The sequence below is a fragment of the Kogia breviceps genome, chromosome 4, assembly GCF_026419965.1.
Source record: "Kogia breviceps isolate mKogBre1 chromosome 4, mKogBre1 haplotype 1, whole genome shotgun sequence".
Taxonomy (NCBI): domain Eukaryota; kingdom Metazoa; phylum Chordata; class Mammalia; order Artiodactyla; family Physeteridae; genus Kogia; species Kogia breviceps.
Genome location: NC_081313.1, coordinates 150,649,630 through 150,671,121, shown reverse-complemented (window position 1 = coordinate 150,671,121; position 21,492 = coordinate 150,649,630). Strand labels below are relative to the sequence as shown.

The window sequence follows — 21,492 nt, the reverse complement described above, 5'->3', positions numbered from 1 at the left end:
TTGTCGGTGTGCAGCTGGCCCTGAGTGGGGAGGCAGAGGGGGACCGACGCATCTGAGTCCATTGCAGGAGGCAGTGGGTCCCTGACACCAAGGGCTGCGGGTCCCCTTCCCTCTAGACCTTTTGGGGGGGCTTCTGCTTGACCTGATAGTGTTGCAGGAAGGGGGACATCTTCCAGGGCCCGAGAGTGGGCTCTTGTCTAACACTCGGAAATGAATTGTCTAACGGGACACACATGCTGACAAAGCAGGAGACTTCTTTGGGAAGGGGCAGCCCCGTGGAGAGCAGGAGGGTCAGGGACCCTAGGAGAACTGCTCTGCCATGTGGCTCGCAGTCTCAGGTTTTACGGTGATGGAACTAGTTTCTGGGTTGTCTCTGGCCAATCATTCTGACTCAGGGTCCTTCCTGGTGGCCCACGCATCGCTCAGCCAAGATGGATTCCAGCGAGGAGGAATCTGAGAGGTTGGGAGGACATATGGACTGGCATCTCCTTTTGACCTTTCCCGAATTCTTCCAGTTGGTGGTGGCTTGTTAGTTCTGTGTTCCTTACCAGGACCTCCTGTCGTAAAACAGCTCATGCAAATGGTTACCTGGCCAGGGTGGGCAGTTTTGCTCAGTGGTTCCCCTCACAATAGGAAGGCTAAATTTGGGCAGGAGCAGAAAGGACATCCGAGGAGAGGCCAGTGCGGCAAAGGCCTGGGCGTGGGATTTGCACAGGGACGGCAAACACCCAGGCACCCTTGAACCTACAGAGCCAGCACTTGCTGTGTGATGCTCCCATGGCATTTACAGACTCAGGTCCCTGGGGTTTCTCTTCTCCGGGATAAACATGCTTGTTTCTATCCGTTTCAGTTTTCCCACGCCATCCCTTGGTGCTGGTGAAGGACACAGGTCACTGGGGCACGTTAACAACTTTGGATGACATGACTTGGGCTGGGTCCCAGCCCCTTCTCTGTGGTGTGACTTGTCTGAGTCACTTAATCTTCCTGGGGTTCCTTGATGCTAACACGGGGACAGTAGTGAGGTTAGTGAGGGGCCTCCCATTTGCTGTGAGGATCAGGCAGCTGCTGGACATAATGGGGGTTTGTTACTGTGAGGGGCTGTGCACATGCCCCACCCTGCCACCACATGCAAGGGCAGCAGGGTCCGGCAGGGGCGTGTGATCCAGGGGCTGTGGCTGCTGTGACCCGCTTGTTCCCCTGGAGGGCAGGCACTTCAGGATGCCCTGGATGCAGTTCTGCTCCCCCTATTCCATCCTCTCCACAGACTGTTATTGACTCTTTGAGGAATTCTGTCTGACCCACTGTAGAGACTCTAAAACGAGGGACAGCTTTTGGAAGCTTCCTGTTGTGTCATCCTTTGCCTGAGACATGAGCCATCCAGAAAGGTCTCCCCAGCACAGGGAATGCCAGGAACTAGAATCCCTGTGGTTACCCATTGAGAAGATAGGGTCCTGCCATAGACACCTCCGCTCAGGGAAGCCTCGGCCTGCCGGGGTCCAGTCTTCTCCCATCTACCATGGATCAGCCACCCAGGGGGGACCAGCGGCTTCTCCTTGTGGGGAGGCTGTGCATAGAGGGCGATTGAGTCAGGAGCCGGGGCAGCATCGCCCTCCCACCTCAGCAGGAGATGGGCAGTGCCAGCTGCTCGTTAGTGGGCCAGTTGCAAGCATGCAAGAGCTCCAGGAGGAGGAGGGGAGGGGGACAGAGAGGTCCGAGGGACCGAGAGGAGCTGAGGCCTTTAGACCAAGCAGGCAACCCAGTGCAGGTGGACAGGCCCTGAAGGCTGGGATTGGTTTCAGGGAATCACTAGGCAGCCAGCTGAGGACCTGAGGGATAGGCCCGCTAGAACCAGAGTGTGGTTGGGGTCTCTGCGTGGCCTAGCCTTTAGGATGAGGCCCATTGTAGGGAAACTGAGGAGACATCCAAGAATGACAAGGTGGAACATCCGCCTGGCTGCTGGGTCCCATCAACACTCATGGGGCCCCAGGTCTGGGCACCTGGCAGACCCTGCTGACCTTGCAGCTGTTCCCTACATCCAGCCAGGCCTGCGCAGGGCTCGGGCTTCCAGGGACCCGACTGTAGGGTGGGGCTGTCACCTTCGAGGTGCCCCGAGCGGCCCTGCCTTCCTCCCTTCATCTACACTTTACTTTGGATTTGGGCACATCTCTACAGGGGCTGGGTCTTCGGGGGGTATTCTAGAACATAATGTCCAACCCACCCTCTAAAATTATCATGATCGAGATAATAATGATAACAATAATTATGCTTGTGGTAAAATTAACATTTCTAATGCATTCTTAGAAAACACTGCTGTTTTTAATGGGCTTGTAACATACAGTTTAGTTAAAAACTGAGCTTGCTCAGCAGAAGCAGCTGCAAGATGTACCCCAGCCAGCCCTGGCCTGATGGCAGCCCCATTCCCTCCCCCAGAAAATGTCAGGAGGAGTCACTGCACGGTGACGTCTTGGGTTAGGGTTTGGGGCACACTCTGATGCCTTCAGAAGTTAAGTGGGCAGCAAGGGTGGCAGGCCAGGCAGTGGGCTCCTGTGTCCTGTTTCCAGGCATGGCCGTCACTCCACAGCTCAGTGTAAACTCCCCTCCCCCTCTACAGTGACTCCATTTCTTAATTTCTCAGACAAGCTGGCTATTCTAGGTTTTAACATGAAATCTCCACATTTTGAAATACCGTCAAGCGAATAAGGTATTTAAAAAACACCACATGGCCCTAACAGGCACCCCCATGGTCTGGTTTTGCTCAGGGACCACCTGTCAGTGACCCCTGGCTTGACAGGGGCAGAGGGTAACATCCAGCCTCTTCCCTGGGAAGAGTTGTTTATGGAAATTACCATCTTTCTGCTTCCCAAGGTGGTTCTGAAGGTGAGCTGTCCCTGCTTGTTGCAAATGCAAAGAAATAAATGTGTAAAAATAGAGTAGCAATTCCTCAAACCCACTGTCAGGTTTAAGTAGCTGATGTCTCCCCTGGGAGCGGCAAGGATGGCCCGGAATCATCTCCAGACAGCCCAGCAGAAGGATGAGCTCTGCACTGGCGCTCTCCCTGGAGTGGCCCTGGGCAGTGCCTGCCGTGTGCATGTGTGTGCGTGTGTGTGGAGTGTGTGTGTGCCTGTGCATACTGGGGGGACATGGGGGACTACAGGGCTGGGACAGGGGCACAAGGGCCCCAGGAGGTAACGAATGCCAGCAGACACTCAGCCCTGGCACTAGCCCATTCCTCTTTTCTGTGCAGCCCTTCCCCTTTTGCTGCTCCTTCACCTCCACTTTTCCTTCCATAGCCAGGGTGCAGGTTTGTGCCTGAAACCTAACAGACAGCAGGTGTAAAGAAGAGAGCTTCTCGCTGGCTGGGGGGCTCTCTCAGTCTTCTGGTCTGTAAAATGGAGGCAATAATGCACATCAAAGAGGCCTGTTGTCAGCACTGGATGAGGAGACCTACTCGGAGGGCCTGGCTGCCTCACTGTGCCTCCAGAGGAGGCCGTGGAAAAGAGCTTAGGGGACAAGTGAGAAGAATTGTTCTGGAAGACTCTTTGCTGATGTCATGATAACCTGAGGTCCTAGGTCCTTCCCAGGGCAAGAGTCTCTGAGACACACCTGTTCCTCCCCCGACCAGGAGTGCCAAGGAGGGGCAGGACCCTGGGGTCAAGGACCTGGCGTGGACACAGAGACCAGTGCAGGGTAGTGAGGGGCTTCCAGAGGCTTTGGCACTGGGACTAATTGGACAGTGTGATCTGTGGCTGCCAGTGATGCCGAAGGTCAGCCTGGCCAGCTCAGCTGAAATCCTGAGAGGTAGGGGCCAGGCCTCTGGTCCATGGTGGGCTCCAGGCCCATTGGGAAAGTAGAAGGGGATTGAGACAGATGCTGCAGCTCTGCAGATGGTGCAATGACATCCTGGGGTCCTGGGCCTGATGCGATCCAGCCCCTGGACCCCTCAGCTGCGGCCCGTAAGGCCCCATGTCCCAGGTTGTCTGCCCCCCTCTGAGCCAGGTGTTTAGCCTGTGGGGGACAGAGTGAGCCCCTGCCAGGCAGACTGTGTGGGAGTTGTTATCAGAGGGGCTCATCCCGGTTGCTGCATGATTCAGTCAGGCAACCTTTCATCTCTTTGGCACTTGGCATCAGGGGCAGGCACAGTTCTGGGATTGGGGGGCACCCATGGCCTGGCCCCAACCCAGGAGTTGAGTGGGCAGGCCTGGCACAGAGATGAGGGACCTAGCTCCAGCCAGGGACTGACCAGAAAGTTCCAGAAGGGGAGCTGTCTGAAAAGACCCTGTGAAACACATACCACCTGGGCTGGGCCTCAGTTTCCCCGGTTATAAATGGGGAGTCCAGCTCTTTGGCACTGGGTGGCCCTTTGGGAGTGTGCGAGTGTGTGAATAGGTGAAAAGAGTCCACCCTGCCCATCCGGCTTCCCACCCTGTCTGTTCATTGCTGGGTGCCGAACCTGGCCTCTGTGATGGCCGAGCTGTGGGTTTGCATGCTGCTGGGTCTGAGCTGACTCTAAACCTCAGTTTGCTCATCTGTGAAATGGGGACAGAAATGCCCTCGGTTAGGGTGCTGTGATGATGACAAGCTGATGGCCAAGCTGGCACCTGGCAGGTGCCGAGTTGCCTCTGAGTGGGGTTTTGTCCTGCTGCGGTGTCCCTGGGCTGCGGTGAGCCTGGGCTGCTGCTACAGTCTGTGTCCTCTCTCCTTCCAGGGATCTCCTCAGGCAGCCTGGACAACCTCAGCCGTGCCCTGGGCATCCTGGAGGAGCGAGTCAACAGCTCCAGGCAGAGGGTGCGCAGGCATGCTGCCGACGACGACTATAACATCGAGGTCCTGCTGGGGGTGGACGACTCTGTGGTCCAGTTCCACGGGAAGGAGCATGTGCAGAAGTACCTACTCACCCTCATGAACATTGTGAGTGGGGGCGGGGCACTGGGGGCGGGGCTGGGAGGCTAGGGGTGCAGGTGGGTCAGGGCAGCTGTGCTTTGCCACGGTTTCCTGGTGGAGCTGGGGGTGAGTTGCCTGGTCACAGGGAGGCTGTCTGGGTCTACAGGTGAGAAAAGGTGACCCTCCCATCGATTTTGTGGAACCTCAGTTTTCTCCTCTGCAAAGGGCGGGTGGAGGGGGTTGGTTCTGACTTGGCAAGGCTGTTTACATGCTAAGGCAGCTTTCCAGAAACTCATCATTTGTGTACCAGTTTTCTTAATTTTTCATCACACCCACATGGTATAGGCTGTGTATTTTCCTGTAAAATCAACTGACTTTTTTTTAAAACTTAAAATTATTTACAAAGGCAACCTCGCTTTATTATAAAGGTAACCTAGAAGTAAGATGTAAAGCAATGTTATTCAAATCCAGCTAGACAGTCCTGCCTTCTGTCTGGTCTGCACCGCAGCCCACGATGCTCAAATGGGAGATTAGTGTGTGTTAGAGAGGAGGACAGACAGACCGACACCCATCCGAGGTTTCTCCTTGAGGTAGTTAGAGGAAGTGAAGATGGAAGAGAGCATCCGTTTCTCCCTGTGAGGTTGGGCTCCTTAACTGGGTGACTGGGTGCCACCTAAGCCTCCTGTGGCACCACGGGACGCCTGCCCTGTCTACCCAATCCTGAGAGATTAAGCTGTTACCCCTCCCCTCATTCCAGCCCCTTCCACCCCAGGAGGTATAGGATGCTGACCTTGTAGAAAATGCAGTTCCTGCCTCTGCCTGGGGTGGTGTGGAGGTCCTGCCCCTCACTGCCTGGTGCCTCAGTTGGGCCCTGCTGGGAGAATATTAGGGGTTGGAGGGAGATGCAGTGGGCCTGCAACCAGGACACGCTGTGGGCCGAGCATTGTGGGAGGAGTGGATTTGTGGAAAGAAGCCTGGCCTTGTAGGGGGCTGGAGGTGGGCAGGGAAGCCCAGGGGATATGGAGCTCTAAAGCAGAAGGGCTGCTCCCCAGCCTGTCAGTGAACTGGGTCCTCCAGAGGTCCAGCTGGTGGCGAGCAGTGAGGGGGCAGGACATTTCCTCCTGGCCTGGTTCTCAGCTCTGCTTCCTGGGCCATGGTGAGCCCCTGGGAATTCAGCTGGTCCTTGGGCAAGACCTCCCAGAGCCCTAGTGAAGAGATAGGTCAGGGGCAAGAAGGAGGATATGAATGAGGTGGTCACTGGACCAGGAGTAAACCCCTGCCTGCCGGCCTGTCTTCCTCTCTACCTGCCTTAGGTAAGTCATTGACCCTCTGGAAAGCAGCCATCTCATCTGCAAAGCAGGGCCGAAGTCTGTTAACGTTTGCAGATGTTATTTTATTTTGGAGAGTGTTGTCACACTTAATCTCACTTATTTTTGAAAAGTACTTTTAATATAATAATAGTAATAATAATACCATGATGGCTACAAATATGGAGCTCTTAATATGTGACTCTGTGTGCCAGGCTTGTACTTTTCATTTATGCATTATCTTTGGAAATCTTCACACTAACTCTATAAAATTGGTAGATATAAAATCTTGTCTGCCTTCAAAATATATGTTTTTCCCCAAATATTATACTGCCCTCCAACCCAGTGGACAAAAGGACTGGTTGTGGAATTCGAGAGTCCTGAATCCTGGTAAAGGAAAACTACTTGTTTCTTCACACTGGAATTAGCATACACCCCACAGAGTAAGAGCTCAGTCTCATAAGAGGGGCCCCACTTCAAATGCCAAGCTCAACTCCCAGGTTGTCAGCTGTGCTTCTTACCAACCAGCTCCTCAGGTCCAATAATTTGCTAGAACAGTTCACAGAACTCAGGAAACCACTTTACTTACTATCATCGATTTATTATAAAGCACACAACTGAGGAACAGCCAAACGGAAGAACGCATAGGGCAAGGCATGGGGAAGGTGCATGGAGCTTCCGTGGCCTCTCTGGATGCACCAGCATCCCAGCAACTCGATGTGTTCACCAACCTGGAAGCTTTCCAAACTTCATTGTTTAGGGTTTTTATGGAGGTTTTATTTTGCCGGCATGATTGGTGAAATCACTGGCCATGGGTGATTGAACTCAATCTCCAGCTTTTCTCTCCTCCCTGAAAGTTGGGGGTGGGGCTGAAAGTTCCAACTCTAATCATACAGTTGGTTCTTCTGGCTACCAGCCCCCATCCTGAACTATCTAGGGGCCCACCAAGAATCACTTCATTAACATAAACTCAGGTAAGGTTGAAAGGGGCACATTATGAATAACAAAAGGTGCTCCTCTCACCCCTATCATTAAGGAAATTACAAGCGTTTTAGGAGGTCTGTGCCAGGAACGAGGGGCTGAGACCATATATATATATATATATTTCTTATTATTTTGCACCTGGGTTACCCCTGACCCCACCACTACCAGGTATGTCACTGAGAATGGGCTTCAGTCTTCTAAGCCTTGGTTTTCTCATCTTTAAAATGGGCAATAATTTTCATCTTGAGTTGTCGGTGAGGATTAAATGAGATGATGAAGGTGAACGTGCTTTACAGTCTCTAATAAATGTGGTTTTGCTATTGTGACGATGACAATATTTAGTTTAGCGACAGCAGGTTTAGAATTATTCTTGACAAGAGCGGCAAGGACTCTGAGTGTCTTCCTGAGGCTGGTGGATTAAATCCGCCTTTTTCCTGGTGTGCGGGGTCCCTCTGTCACACACACCTTATGCCCATGAGCTGGTAGGAGGAAGTCTAGAACTTTGTCCTGGTTTTGCCAGTTAACTTCAATTTATTCATTTACACCCCCGTGATCCAACTGTACCTCAATTTTGGATAGGGGTGTGGCTTGGTTAGTTTCTTGAAAAGCATGAGAAATAGAAAAATTCTTATATTGAAACAAATTTGGTCATAACAGAAAGGGATTTTAGGAGGTGAATCGGAGGAGCTGAGAAAGAGTACTTGGGCCGTGTCTTTTTTCCCCTTTTGCATCCGGCAAGTGGTACTTGTTCCAGGCACAGCGGCCGGTCCTGCAGAGGCAGAGGGCCTGGTGGACACTCCTGGGCTCGGGGAGACACGGCAGTGGGGGGTATCTGTACCCCCAACCTGAGCTCCCACCGTGAGAGTGCAGTGTGGTTGAGGGAGATGAGGCCCCCCGCTTGGATCCTGTGTTGCCTTGACAATACCCTCTAAGGCTCAGTGTCTTCATCCAGGGTACGTGCATGCCCCGGGAAGAGTCCCTGGGGATGATCTAAGGCACATGAGCCCTTTGGTGGTCTTGGGGAGGAGGGGGATTGAAGAGGCAGGAATATTTGAGAAAAGATGAGCTTCTTTAGCAGTGCCGTCCAATAGAACTTTCTGCATTGCTGGAGATGCTCTAATTCTGCGTGTCCAGTACAATAGCCGCTAGCCACCCTGACCCTTGAGCACTTGAAACTTGGCGTGTAATTGAAGAACTGAAATTTTCATTTAATTACGTTCCAATAGAATTTTTGTTTTAATTTTTTAAAAATTTTAATTATGAAAAAATATATAAAATCTACCATCTTCACTGTTTATAAGGGAGCAGTTCAGTGACATTAAGTATACTTAAATGGCGGCGTGGGTGGCCCTGGGTGTGCGGGCCTTTAGACCCGGTAGGTGCAGGCCCACCTGAAGCTGCAGCCAGAGCCCCATGTGACCCTACAAGGCCTGGCCAGGGTAGGGCTCCCTCTTCTTGTAAGCGCACAGCTGGTCTTGGGGCTTCCCAGCATTTGGAGCCAAAGCAGCAACGTGGAGGACAGATGTGGCGGCAGCCGGCCCAGACTGTGCTCCAAGTGAGGCATTTGGTCAGCAGTGAGGACAGCCAGGACCAGGATGGAAGTATTCCCAGCTCCCAAGGCTGGGGGCCAGCCCTGGGCGGACAGTCTGTCCCCTGAGGGAGGTCACAGAGGCCCTGGGAGGAGGGTCTGGTGGGGGTCCCGATGGCAAAAGACCTGGGGAATGTGGGCTTCAAGGAGCAGCAGAGGCCAAGGTGTCAGGCCAGGTGTCGGCGTGGCTCAGCCCTGGCTTGGTCTAAGCCAGCTTGGTCTCCCTCATCGTTCAGTTATTCTGCTTGCGGGACTCCCTTTGGGGTCTCTTTGTGGCAGACCCTGGGCTGGGATGTGGCTCCTGGTGTGACACCGACATTTCAGGTTCATCAAATATCTACATGCTCCCCTCCCTTCCATTTCCCAGCCTCGCTTGCACCTCATTTTTGGGGGCTGTGTGGCTAGTTTTAGCTAACGGCCTGTGTGGAAGGAAATGACGTAGGTCGCCTCTTGGCCAAGGCAGTTGAGAGCCAGTGTGTCCGTTCCCTCTCTCTCTCTCCTGCCACAGTGACCTTGGAAGTCACATGTCCCAGTAGCTGCAGCCACAGAATGGGGCAGGGCCACCCAACCTGCATAAGCCTGTGATGTGTGCAAGGAAACACACACCAGCCTTTACTGTATTAAGCCACTGAAGTGTGGTAGATTCTCTGTTAACTGCAACACAATCCGTCCTATTCTAATACACACAGCTCCTGTCCATACAGTATGATCAGCAAATGTTTACTGGGCACCAACTCTATGTCAGCCGTGAAATAGGGCCAATGTGGGGAACGAGGGGCCCAAGTAAGAGGGGAAGTTGGAGGCAAGGAAGGCCAGTCAATAGAGGGACTTGGATGTGACTCTAAGGGCAGTAGGAAATTGCTAGAGGTGTTACTTCCTTCCAACATTAATGGGCAAGACATTTAATGCCCTTTTTTCATAGGAAAATGGGAATTAATCCATCCCTCTTTCCATCTCAGACTCTCGAGGGTCAGAAGAATTGCAAATATTTGCTGAGCATTTCGAGAGAGCCACCTGGATGTAGAAAGGGTCTCATTGTGTTCAGAACCCTCCCACAAACCCATTCAAGCACCTCTTTCAAGGTCCAGTTTCCTTCTTTTCTTCCTCAAATCTAGAAAAGTAACATGCTTTGTTTATTAAAATATGCTATACTTAACCTGTACCATATACTATTTATGATGGAAAATTAGAATATATTCATATAGGTTTGTGAATGTTTTCTCCTATCAGTTGTTGCCTAGTACTTCATTTTAATGATGACATAGCATTGCACCACATGACTGTAGCATACTTTTTAGGTAATTGATTATTTATATGACTCATGTAACAAAATTTATTTCCATTTTAGATGTTAGTTTGGCCACTAATAGTAATGAATATCATTATAGCTGAAACTATTACTCATCCTTTACTATTTCCTTAAACTAAGTTCCTAAAAGCACAGTTCTTGGTCTGCAGTTATGTGCAGTTTAAAGCTTTCTATGTCAGAAAGCTTTCTGTTCATTTTCACCTATTCATGTTCCATTGAGTAAATGCCCATCTCCTCACCTCTTGACACTGCCAAATCCTTTTTAGCTGTGGCAGTTTGATAGCTACAACAGGGATATATTTTTTATTGTAAGTTGTAGGTATTTGATGGTAAGGAGGTCTCATTTAAAAATATATATATTTTTTAAAACAGTGATCATCTTATATTTTTATGATTGACCTATTCATGTTCTTTATTCCACTGGGACTTGAGCTTCTTTTGTGTTAATCTGAAGAACTGTTATATTAAAATAGGTTAATTTTTTGTCTGATGTTTGTGTGGGAAATGTTTTCCCCAATTTTGTTGTTTGCCTTTTGTTTTATTTTGCTTGGGGTTGGTTTGTTGATGGCTTACATTTTTGTGTGTAGTCATGTCCTGAGATCTTTTCTTCCCTGGTTTTTCCCTTGGGGGCTGTCTTTGGCATTTCATGCCCTCTCCAGAAGTTAACCTTCTGGGGTTTCTTTCTGGCTGCCCCCAACAGTGACTCCCATGGCCTGTTGTCAGCAGCATCATTTCCCAAACCCCAGCCCTCACTGACCACCTGACCATTCTTGCTGTGCATTCAGCTGCGGCAACCCCATACTCAGAATGTCTCCTGTGTACAAAACTCCCGGGGCCAAGTGCAAATTGAAAATGTGGTTCTCTTATTCAAAGAGCAGGAAAAATTGTCATAAAAGGTACATATACAGGGCTTCCCTGGTGGCGCAGTGGTTGAGAATCCGCCTGCCGATGCAGGGGACACGGGTTCGTGCCCCGGTCCGGGAAGATCCCACATGCCGCAGAGAGGCTGGGCCCGTGAGCCATGGCTGCTGAGCTTGCGCGTCCGGAGCCTGTGCTCTGCAACGGGAGAGGCCACAACAGTGAGAGGCCCGCGTACTGCAAAAAAAAAAAAAAAAAAAAGGTACATATACAAAGCCTTTTCCTTTCGTATACAGTCTTTCAACTTGTCAAGATTTAAAATTTTCTCTTTATTATCACTCTAAGTGAAGAAAAATTAGGATTTTTAATTATAATCGTGCATTTTACCATTCATCTTTATATCGTACAAGACCTGTCTTAAATGCAGATATTAGAACATTTAACTATCATAGGGAATCACCAAAATTAAGCAGATTTGTACTTTATGGCTTGTGCCTGAAGGGTGCCACAGACTGACCAGAAGTTCAGACAAAGCACCAACCAGACTTAAGAAGGTTGGGAGGAGGAAGAGAGGCCCCCCAGGAGTGGAGCCATGAGGGAGCACTCCCTGAGGGCCCCCGGTCCTGGCCAGCGATGCAGGTGTGCCCCCGGGGCCTGACAGCTGCCTGTCCTGTCTCCCGACAGCTGCCACTGAAAGAACACAGGGCATCTCCCCTTCCCACGGGCCAACCACCCCAACCCAGGTCATGCCCTGCCCCAAGATGCCCCAGGGCACATGTGTCCACCTGACCCTCCCTGCACCTGCATGCAGGCCCCTGCAGTGGTCACTGAGTGGGGAGTAGGAAGCCAGGAGCCTGTCCTATGGAAGTGGGACCACCACATGTGAGCCAAGGCTTCCCTGTCCCAGCGGATTTCACTCACAAAACACAAATTCAAAGGTAAAGTGATGAATTTCAAGATGGTAACCACAGAGCATTAAGCCCAAGTGCAGAGCCCTCCTGGGCGCGGGTCCTGGTCACTCGCCCCCGAACCCAGGAACCTGAGCCTGTGCTTCCTGCCTCAGGGCCTGTTCTTATAGCCCATCCCCATCCTCTACTCATCCGGAGGCTCAGCTCAAATCTACCACCGCTCTTGGCTCTCTGCCCAGATGAAGAAAACTGGTGCCTTCTGAGCACTGAGGCCAGGCTGCGGGTTGAGGCCTCATCCCTTGGGGCCCTCTGCACTGATTTTTACCTCTCGTACACCGTAGCCTTGAGATTGCTGGCAAACCCAGGATGAAGCCCTGTGTCCTGGGCCCAGGGTCCTTTAACCGGGCCAGAGAAGCTGGGACCCCTTGGGGAAGGCTGCCGGAGAGCCTCGTGCACATGTTTGAGGGAGGAGGGGTCTCGATTCCACCACCAGTAGGCCATGAGGATGGAGCTGGGAGCACTGGCAGATGTGCGGCCCCTCCAGCCATGCTGGCTCCTCCAGGGTCCATGCCCCACACTCCTGCTGGCTCCCGCCTTGGTCCCCTACTTAGGTGTGCCTCTCCAGCGCTGGCCTGCCCCTGCCGCCATCCCGTTCCTGCTCCTCCCAAGTCTTCAACTCTGGCTCATCTTCTGACCTTCACCAGGCTCAGCCCTGAGGACAAGGAACTCCCCCCTGCCCGGGCCCCCCTCTGCACTGGGAACTTCGGTCCTGTTGACCCCTCTTCCTTGGAAACAGGCCTCCTGCCTTGCTTGGAGCTCCCAGGCTGGGAGGCAGTCAACACACCTGAACGTGCCTGCTGCTGACTCTGGTGCTGGCCCTTGAGCTAGTCTGTGCTTTCAAACTCAGTGCTGTGGCAGTGCGAGCCTGGCACCCCAAGGAGCCGTGCAGTGACGCAGCCCTCATGTTCGCGGCACCTCCAGTTACCTTGTCAGGCGTGGGCAGTGGGTCTTCTCTGGGCTCAGGTGAATGGGAGGCCAGGGAGGAATGCCTTCGGGGAATACTCGAGAGCCATTATTAAAGTAATATGTTTACAAATGCACTTTTAAAAGTAAAACCTATTCATGCCAGGACTTCAAGAAATATAAAACTTAGGCACAAGACTAGTGCTTCCTATATGGCTTATAGCATTTAACTGAAGCATTAATTTCAATCCTACTCTTCCCTGAGCAACCAAAGGCCTTGGTGGTTGCTCGGGCTCTCAGGATCCATAGAGACCTAGCACTGCTGCCTGACTGAGCTGCTGCTCTGCTTGCACTCCTTCTAGATGTGAGGCAGGCCAGTGTGTTGGGTGACGACCTGCCCCAGAAGACGGCTCTTTGCTCCTGGGAGCACGTCCTCTCAGGAGGCCTGCCAGAGGCTGCTGAGGCCATGGTACAGATGTGAGGTGTCTCCCCCTAAAGTGCCACTTTTTCCAAATGGCAAGCATTTTAAAACATCAATTTTGGGCTTCCCTGGTGGCGCAGTGGTTGGGAGTCCGCCTGCCGATTCAGGGGACACGGGTTCGTGCCCCGGTCCGGGAGGATCCCACACGCCACGGAGTGGCTGGGCCTGTGAGCCATGGCCGCTGAGCCTGCGCGTCCGGAGCCTGTGCTCCGCAACGGGAGAGGCCACAACGGTGGGAGGCCCGCGTACCATAAAAAACAAAACAAAATAAAACATAAATTTTATATGAAAGCAAACTGGGACATATTACTGAGTTAAAGCAAAATTCACCTGAATTTTTCAAGATGAACTGGAGCATCTAAAGCAGGGTTGCCAAAACTATAGCCCAAATCCGGCCCATCATCTGTTTTTGAAAATAAAGTTTTACTGGGACGTGGCCATGCCATTCATTTATGAATTGTCTATGGCTGCTTATGTACTACAATGGTGGAGCTCAGTAGTTGGGATAGAGACCATATGGCCCACAAAGCCACTACCCGGCTCTCAAGAAGTATTCGCTCTCAGGGTGTAAAGAAATCTTCTGCTTGCTTAGGGCCCACCTTGAGCTGTGGCCCCAGCACTTTATAGTTGCATTTGCCTCCCACTGTTGCCAGTGCACACGGGCATACGTGTTAGGGAAGCATTGGGCGTAGAATGAGGACCAGCTTTGGAGTCAGAAGCAGTTGCAACCTAATCCTGGCTTTTACCTACCTGGCAAAGTTCCTGCCTTGCCCTGAAGTTGGTTTCTTCATCTTTAAACCTCCCACACACTCAGACCCATAAAGACTGGCTCACTCACTGACAAGAGGTACCCCCCGGAGACAAGCTCCCTCTCTTCCTCTTCAGGCCTCTGAGCCCCTGCAGCTAGAGCAACCCTTTCTTGCTGGCCATTGCAGGAACCTCACACTTGAGCTGAGCTCCACCCTCTGCCTGCTCAGACCCCAGCCCACCCCCACCCCAGCTTTGCCAGCCATGGGTCTGTGAGGTCACTTTGGGGATTCTTTTTAAAGCAACTGAGTGAGCATTTTAAAACAACATAGTAGGAGGAGCAAGATTTCTGGGACAGCAGAGCTGCCCCTCCCACCTGGGCTAATTGCTCATGTTCTGGAAGAATTCCTGGCCCCCCACCCCCACGCCAAGCATCTCTTCTGTCAGGGGCAGACACACTCCTTAGGCTCATGGAGAACATGGGATCCAAAGGGGCTTCTGAGCTTTCAGAGCCGAGGCCATACCCTTTGACCCTTCCTAGTGTGGGATCAGTCCTCTGTACAGTATTTTCTTAAGCATTTTTTGTTGAATGATTTCTGCCTTTGCCAGGATTCAGATATTTTCCCTCTTTTCTTTTCTAATTTAATCCAGAAATTGGCCTGGGCTCACCAAAGCCTTGCCAGCATTTGCAAACAATCAGAGGCACATGGGCTCCAGTTCTCATCAACTTCCAAGAATGCTGGGGACACGTGGTGATGGTGGGGAAGGCAGCGACAGGACAGGAATGTTTTCTGCCGTCTCGGGGGTGATCTCGTGAACTGGCCACAGAGCTGCAAACCCGCCAGGGGGAAAGCGCAGACCCAAGTCCCATTCACGTGTCTCTGGCTCTGGTTCCTGGGGAAGAGAAAAACATCTCTGAAAGTGGACACTGAAACTTGGTTCCCTTAAGCTGAAGGGAAGCAAGCAGCGCTCCCGGGGCAAGAGGGACACATTTGGGTTTGGGCCTGGCCGTAGCAAAGGATGTGAGGATGGGGAGAAGAAGTTCCCACTGTCATACAGCAGCTCCCCAGGCCCCAGGGTCTGCTGGTGCTGTGGCCACAGCCGGACGTTCCTGGCACTGTTCCTGTTCCTCATGCTTGTCCTACTGGCCTGAGAGCATGGCCCTGTGTGTCACCAGGAAGTATGACTATGAGGGCCAGCAGTGTGTGAGGCTGATACAGTACTTAGAAGAGGGCAGCGCTCTCAGATGCTGACAGGAGCCAGGCAGGAGGCCTAATCAGGGTGTCCAGGCTGTGGACAATAGGGAGTGGTGGGGACTGGGGCGACAGGAGAGGCTACACCTCTGGAGATCCCCTCCTGGGTTCCATTCACTTGTGGTCCTTTGGGAATAAACAGGCACACTCTTGTGAGCTCCCCACCCCACCCCGCCGAGAAGCTGGAAATCCAACTTTTACAGGAAATGTTATTACTTTTCAATGTTGGCAACAAATTGAAATTAAGACCTCACACTGCACTCGTGAATCAGAACAGGACTGGCCGGTCAGCGGGTGGATTGTTCCTTCAGGCCTAGAAGAAAGGAAGCTACTGCCTGCCCTGCCCTGCTGTATGCCGTGATGGGGGATAATTAGTGCACCTCCTAGGGCTGTTGTGAGCATGGCTTGAGTTAAACACCAGAAAAGTGCTTAGTGGCGCTCTGGGCACATGGAGAGCATGCCTCAAGTGTGAGCTGTCCCTGGTCATGTATTCGCTCCTTGGACGCTCTCAGAACCCTGGTCTAAATGGGCCCCACTCTGGACACTGGGGTGCAGAAGCGGGCAGTCATGTCCTTATGTTCAGAGAGATTGGAGCACGGGAGGGGTGGAGAGCAGGGCAAGGAATATGTAATTTCATCCTGGTTAATATGCCTGCTGATCATGCAAGTACCACAGGGTGACAGGGAAGGGTGCCTCAGATGAGGGCCCCTTGAGCTGCCCCTAATGCAGAGGCAGAGTTGACCAGGAGGGGAGCATCGTGTAAAGGCTCAGCGGCATCTCCACATCACAGTGCAAGGTTGGGCCCGACTGGAGTGTAGGGTGCTTGGGGAGAGGCAGGAATGAGGTTGGCAAAGCCTCCTGTGCCAGGCTAAGGGGCTTGGGATCCACCAACATACTGTCAGGGGAGTCATGAGTTTGCTTTGGGGTCTAAAGAGGCAGAAACATCTCTCTTAGGGAGTTTGGGGTTCATGTCTTTTACTATTGGAAATGCCTCTCCCTATGGCCTAAGAGGCTGAGTGTTCACACATGCTGGCCCCAGGCAAGGGGGCACTTATATGATGGCTCTACGTTGCCCCAGTGGCCCTGTGAGGTTCGGCCTGGGTGCCAGTCCTCTCCCCGCTGTCCACGGCTCTGACTGTCTTTTCCATCCATGACTCTCCTGGCTTTTCCCCTTGGCTTCTTCCTCTGTTGTGTCTCCCTGTTCTCTCTAGGGTTTGCTCACCTACCGACCCACTCATTCACTTAGTGCATGTCTCTAGAATACCTGCTATGTGCCAGACCACAGTTCTAGGTGCTGAGAATGTCGTGTTAGCAGGTCTGAGGCCCTTCCTGCCTGAAGTCACATTCCACTGGGGACGGGGGTGGACAGTAGATGCCCCCTCCTCCCAGGTATGATGATGCAGGCGGAGAACTTGCTGATGGGGGGAGCCGAGGCCTGTCCTTACCTCTGCCTCTTCTTCCCTGAAGTGTGCAGCACTCTCCTGCCCCCGGACTCCCCCACACCTCCCTCCCCACTCTGGGAGGTCCCCTGAAAGCTGATGAGGGAAGCCTCAGAGCAGCCTGTCCTTGGCCTCCCTGGGGGAGCTGGCAGTTGTCAAAGCAGGAGTGAGAGTCCCCCAAATGAGGGCCGGGTAGTGTCACTCCTTGGTGACAGCTCTGGGCAGCGGCAGAGCTTGTCTCCCGCAAGCTCCAGCAAGGAGGTGACAGCCGAGCTAGAAGAGCAGAGAGCACCACTTCCCGTCTGGCTGTCCCTCCCATCCAGGTTCCTCCTTGGCTGCCCCCTGTGCCTCAGGAGTTGTAGCTGAGTGACGCTGGAGTTCTCCTCCACTGCCCAGGGGGCCCTTTGTTGGCATGTCTCAGGGGGGTTAGGGGTTCACACAAAGATGCCAGAAATTTAATGTCAGATTCAGAGGGTCTGCTTACCTGGTTTTGCATGTTCAGCACCTGGCGAAGAGCCAGACACAGAGTAAGTGTTGAGGAAATGTCTTGTGAATGAACAAATCAATGAGTAAATGAATTCTCATAGAGTGACTGTGGTCCCACCGACTCCCATAAAAAATAGGCTCTATCTGGGACTTCCCTGGTGGTCCAGTGTTTAAGACTCCATGCTCCCAATTGCAGGGGGCCCGGGTTCAGTCCCCGGTCAGGGAACTAGATCCCACGTGCATGCTGCAACTAAGAGCCCACATGCTGCAACTAAAAGATCCCACATGCCACAACTCAGACCCAGTGCAGCCAAAATAATAAATAAATACATATTTTTTTAAAAAATAGGCTTTATCTGTCCATGGAAAAGAAGTACCAGTAGCATAAGTGTTCTTGTTCCTTCTTCCTTAAAGCTCAAGGCTATTTGTCTCCACCATAGATGCTGGAAGTTTGAATCACCAGGTCATAGGAATGTACACTTTTAATTTCAGCAGATTTGCCAAATTGCTTCCCAGAGACTTTGCCCAGGTTCCCACGCATGCTCACATGGGTGAATCTCCCAGTTTCTCTGAGCCTCTGTTCCCCAGTAGGTAAACGGGGGGTAGTAATGCTCACTTGCAGGGTGCAGGAGGTGAAAGGTAGTGCTGTGAGGAGGCACCTTTCACAGGTCTGGAAAGGTCAGAGCTGACCAACGAGGTGCAGCTTTGTTCCTTCATCCACGACACCTGCCGAACCAGCCCAGCTCTTGTCCTCGAGAAGCTTGGCTCTCTTGGGGACACACTGGCTTGCCTTAGCACAGCTGGAAGGACAAGGGCCTGGCTGGGGAGGTCAGAGCCGAGGTAAGCCTTGAGCTGATTGACCACAAGTTGGCACTTCCGAAGTGGACAAGGTGGGGAGGGTGCAATTCTGTGTAGACCTTCAGCGTGTCCTGGGAATGGGAGGCCTGGAGTGGGACAGCCACTGGGGTGCAGGGCAGGGAGGCCTCGGAGGCTAGAGCTGGCCAGAACGGGGGAGCTTGCATTGATCCTAAAGCTTTGGGAGCCAGCTGGGTTCTAGGCATTGAGGATGCAACAGCTAAGGATGCAGAAGAGGCCCCAGCTCTCAGCGGGCACAGACAGGTCCAGTGGAGGGAGGTGGCAGTTAGCAGACTAACAAACAAATGAAGGGATACGAGGCCGTGATGGTGCAGCAGAGGGAACGGCCTGGAGGAGAGCAGCATCCAAGTGAGCCTAGCAAGCTCTGGGGGAATGTCCACTGTACACGGCAGAGTGAAAGGGAGGCAGCCAGGTGCGGGGGTGGGGCAGGCTCATGCCCCTCCCCACCTGAGCCTAGCGATGAGACGGGCCTTGTGGGCTCCTGTGGCCCTTCTGACCCTGAAGTGACCTGGGGCAGGTACTTGTGTGTCCGAGAACTCAGCGCCTCTGCCTTTGGTTCTGGGCTCCCTGTGTAGCAGGGTATGTTCATCCATCTTCTCAGCTGCCTATTTGTTCTCTTCTTCCACGTTTCCGGGCGCCTGGGCCCAGGTGGTTAACACACTGCCCTGCCCGGGGACAGAGGCGGCCAAGACAGTGCAGCTACTCAAACAGAATCTCGTGGTGCGAGGGGCCATGTGCTGCACGCAGGACAGGAGTGTTTCGCACTGTGTTCCTAGGTGGCTCCTTACATTCTGGGGGTTAGGAATCGTGCCGAGGGATTTCACTCTGGAGGAGGGATATATTCGCAGCAGACAGCTCTGGCAGTGGGCTGTGATGCTGCAAGGAGGGTTGCTGTGGAGCTTGCGAATTTTGCTGGGAGGGACACCTTTCCTGGTGAGCCAAAGGCACAGGTGACAGAGTGAACGGTCAGGGTTTCCTTAGTCTCTTCTGTGTCAGTGCCTGGTAGGCAGGATCCCTCGCTTCTTTCTCATCACGTGGGGGACCCTGGGGCCCTAGTGGCAGTGGGGAGAGGCTGGCCTGAGTCCTCGCCATTTTTGCTGTCAGGTCTGGCCCCAGAATCTTTACCTGGACTGCTCAGGTATGCTGAGCCCCACCTGGTCCAGGTCTGGTGCCGTGATGACCCATCCACTCTGAAGCCTCTCCCACCCTGACCAGCGTAGCCAGGAGCTTCTGGAGCCCACACACACCTCTCAGGGGCTGGGGGTGTTCCAGGCCACTACGGAGGCCAGTTTACTCACAGGAGCCCCTCCCGTTTCTCACCTCCCGCTAGAGCCACCTTGGGAGGGGACTCTGCTCTTGCAGTGTGGTCTCCTCTTAGGGTCCAAGTGGGGAGCAGGATCCGTAGCTCTCAGGGTCTGTGCTTGACCCTAAAGGTGTGTGGCGAGCAGCAGCAGGGGTGAGGGGCCATAACCCTGGGTCTGACTTCCTACCTCTCCTCAGCCTCCTCCCCTAGCCTACATCAACCAGGACAGTTGCTTCTCCCCTGTTCCCCTCCCCAGGGACCTCCCAGGTGCCATGGCCCCCCTCCCCATGGTGGCATTTTCCCTCTTTCTTTCCTTGGGTCACATGGTGATAGGGAAACAGAAGAATATGAATTATAGGAGGGACAAAAACTCATTGTTTTTTCAAATGACATTCTGGTGCCCAGTTGCTCACATCACAGGGGTGGGGTCGTGCTCACAGGCTCTGAGACAGGGATGGGGTGGGGGGCCGGTGAGGATGCCACGAGGTGTTGCCACCAGGGGCCTCCCTGAAGTGCTTGCTCTGGAGGAGACTCCAAGCCAGGCCCTCAGGGCTCTGGTCAGGGAGGGCTGAGGAGCTCATGGGTGACATCCCAGGGCTCTCCAGGGCCAGGGCCTCTGCCAACAAGAATCAAGATCCCTGCCAGGGCTTCCCTGGTGGCACAGTGGTTGAGAATCTGCCTGCCGATGCAGGGGACACAGGTTCGTGCCCCGATCCGGGAAGATCCCACATGCCGCGGAGCGGCTGGGCCCGTGAGCCATGGCCACTGGGCCTGCGCGTCTGGAGCCTGTGCTCCGCAACGGGAGAGGCCACAACAGTGAGAGGCCCGCGTACCACACACACACACACAAAAAGATCCCTGCCTTCTCTCTGCTCCTTCCTATCAGTGACCTCCAAACTGGCCTTGGGGGGATGGTGGGCTCTAGCCTTTGGCCTCAGATGAGTCATTCTGTGTCCTGCGGCCTCAGCAGGGTCCGTCCTTCCCTGTTCTGTGGCATTATCCCTTTCTGATGAGTTCTCGGATGGTGAGTGGGAAGGTTGGGCCCCAAGTGGTGGTGTGGCTGTTGGTTACCCCGTGGTGGAGCTGGCAGGGAGAACCCCAGGTCTGGGTCACACACGGATACCTGGTGAGTCCCAGCATGGACTCTGGAAAACATCCTGGCTGTGCACCGCAATCCAGGCAGGCCTTTCCCGGTGACCCTGAGGAGAGCCCAGGGTGGGCCCAGAGAAAGGACTCAGGGTATTTGACCTTCTGTCATTTGATGACAGCTCTGCTGAGTCTGTGCTGTGTGCCTGGGATTTTGCTGGATGCTTTAAATATAGTGTTGAGGTCGGTCCTCGATACAGCCTGAGGGGCTAGAACTAGTACTGCCTCCATTTCACAGATGAGGAAACTGAGGCTCAAACAGGCAAAGTACCAAGCCCAAGTCACAGGGTAAGATGGTGGCCGAACCCCCCCTGGAACCCATGCAACCTGATGAAGTGATGAGGTATGGGCAGCGTCTTGGAAGTAATCAGCGCCAACATGGGCAGTTGTTTAAGGCAGCTTTGTTCCTTCATTTGCACAGTAAACATTTGTTGAGCCTCCACCTAGATTCTGGTCATCGACCTACTTGCCTGGGGGTGGAGGAGCCCCTGTCCCCACCCTGGGGACCTGCAGAGATGTCCCCAGGCCCAGGAGAGTGTGGCCTCATGCAGGGTTGGGGACTGAACGGTTTCACCTTCGTGAGAGGAGTCACAGTGGGGGTCCTGGGGGCTGAAGAAGGGGCTCCACCTGCCTCCCATTTTTGTGCACAGTACGACCTTAGTAATTCCTGTCCTGCCCATTTGCATTTCGTGACAGTTTGCTATTTTGAGCAGAGGCCAGAGTCGTGTTTGTTCTTGCTTTGCCTACGGAGCATTTGCTGAGAAACGAGTGGTAAAGAAGATCTGCAAAGGGAATGTTTATTCTCACAATGAGACTGGGCTTTTGCAGTCCCGTTTATGTGTCATGAGATGTACACGAATGAAAATACTCACTGGAAGCCCGCAGACTTTCTGCCCCAGGTTCTACAGCACTTTCTTCACCTCCACCTCCACCGTGGCGGTCCAAGCCTTCTCCTGGGGGGTC

General features: G+C 53.2%; 1 protein-coding gene across 2 annotated transcripts in view; it reads left to right on the top strand.

The window, feature by feature from the left end:
* ADAMTS2 (ADAM metallopeptidase with thrombospondin type 1 motif 2) overlaps positions 1-21,492 on the top strand; it is a 230,715-nt gene that overhangs the window by 135,355 nt on the left and 73,868 nt on the right. For both annotated transcript variants that reach the window (XM_059060511.2, XM_067032199.1), the window contains exon 4: positions 4,706-4,908. In XM_059060511.2, the coding sequence (XP_058916494.1) occupies positions 4,706-4,908 (203 nt within the window). The remainder of the gene's footprint in view (positions 1-4,705; positions 4,909-21,492) is intronic.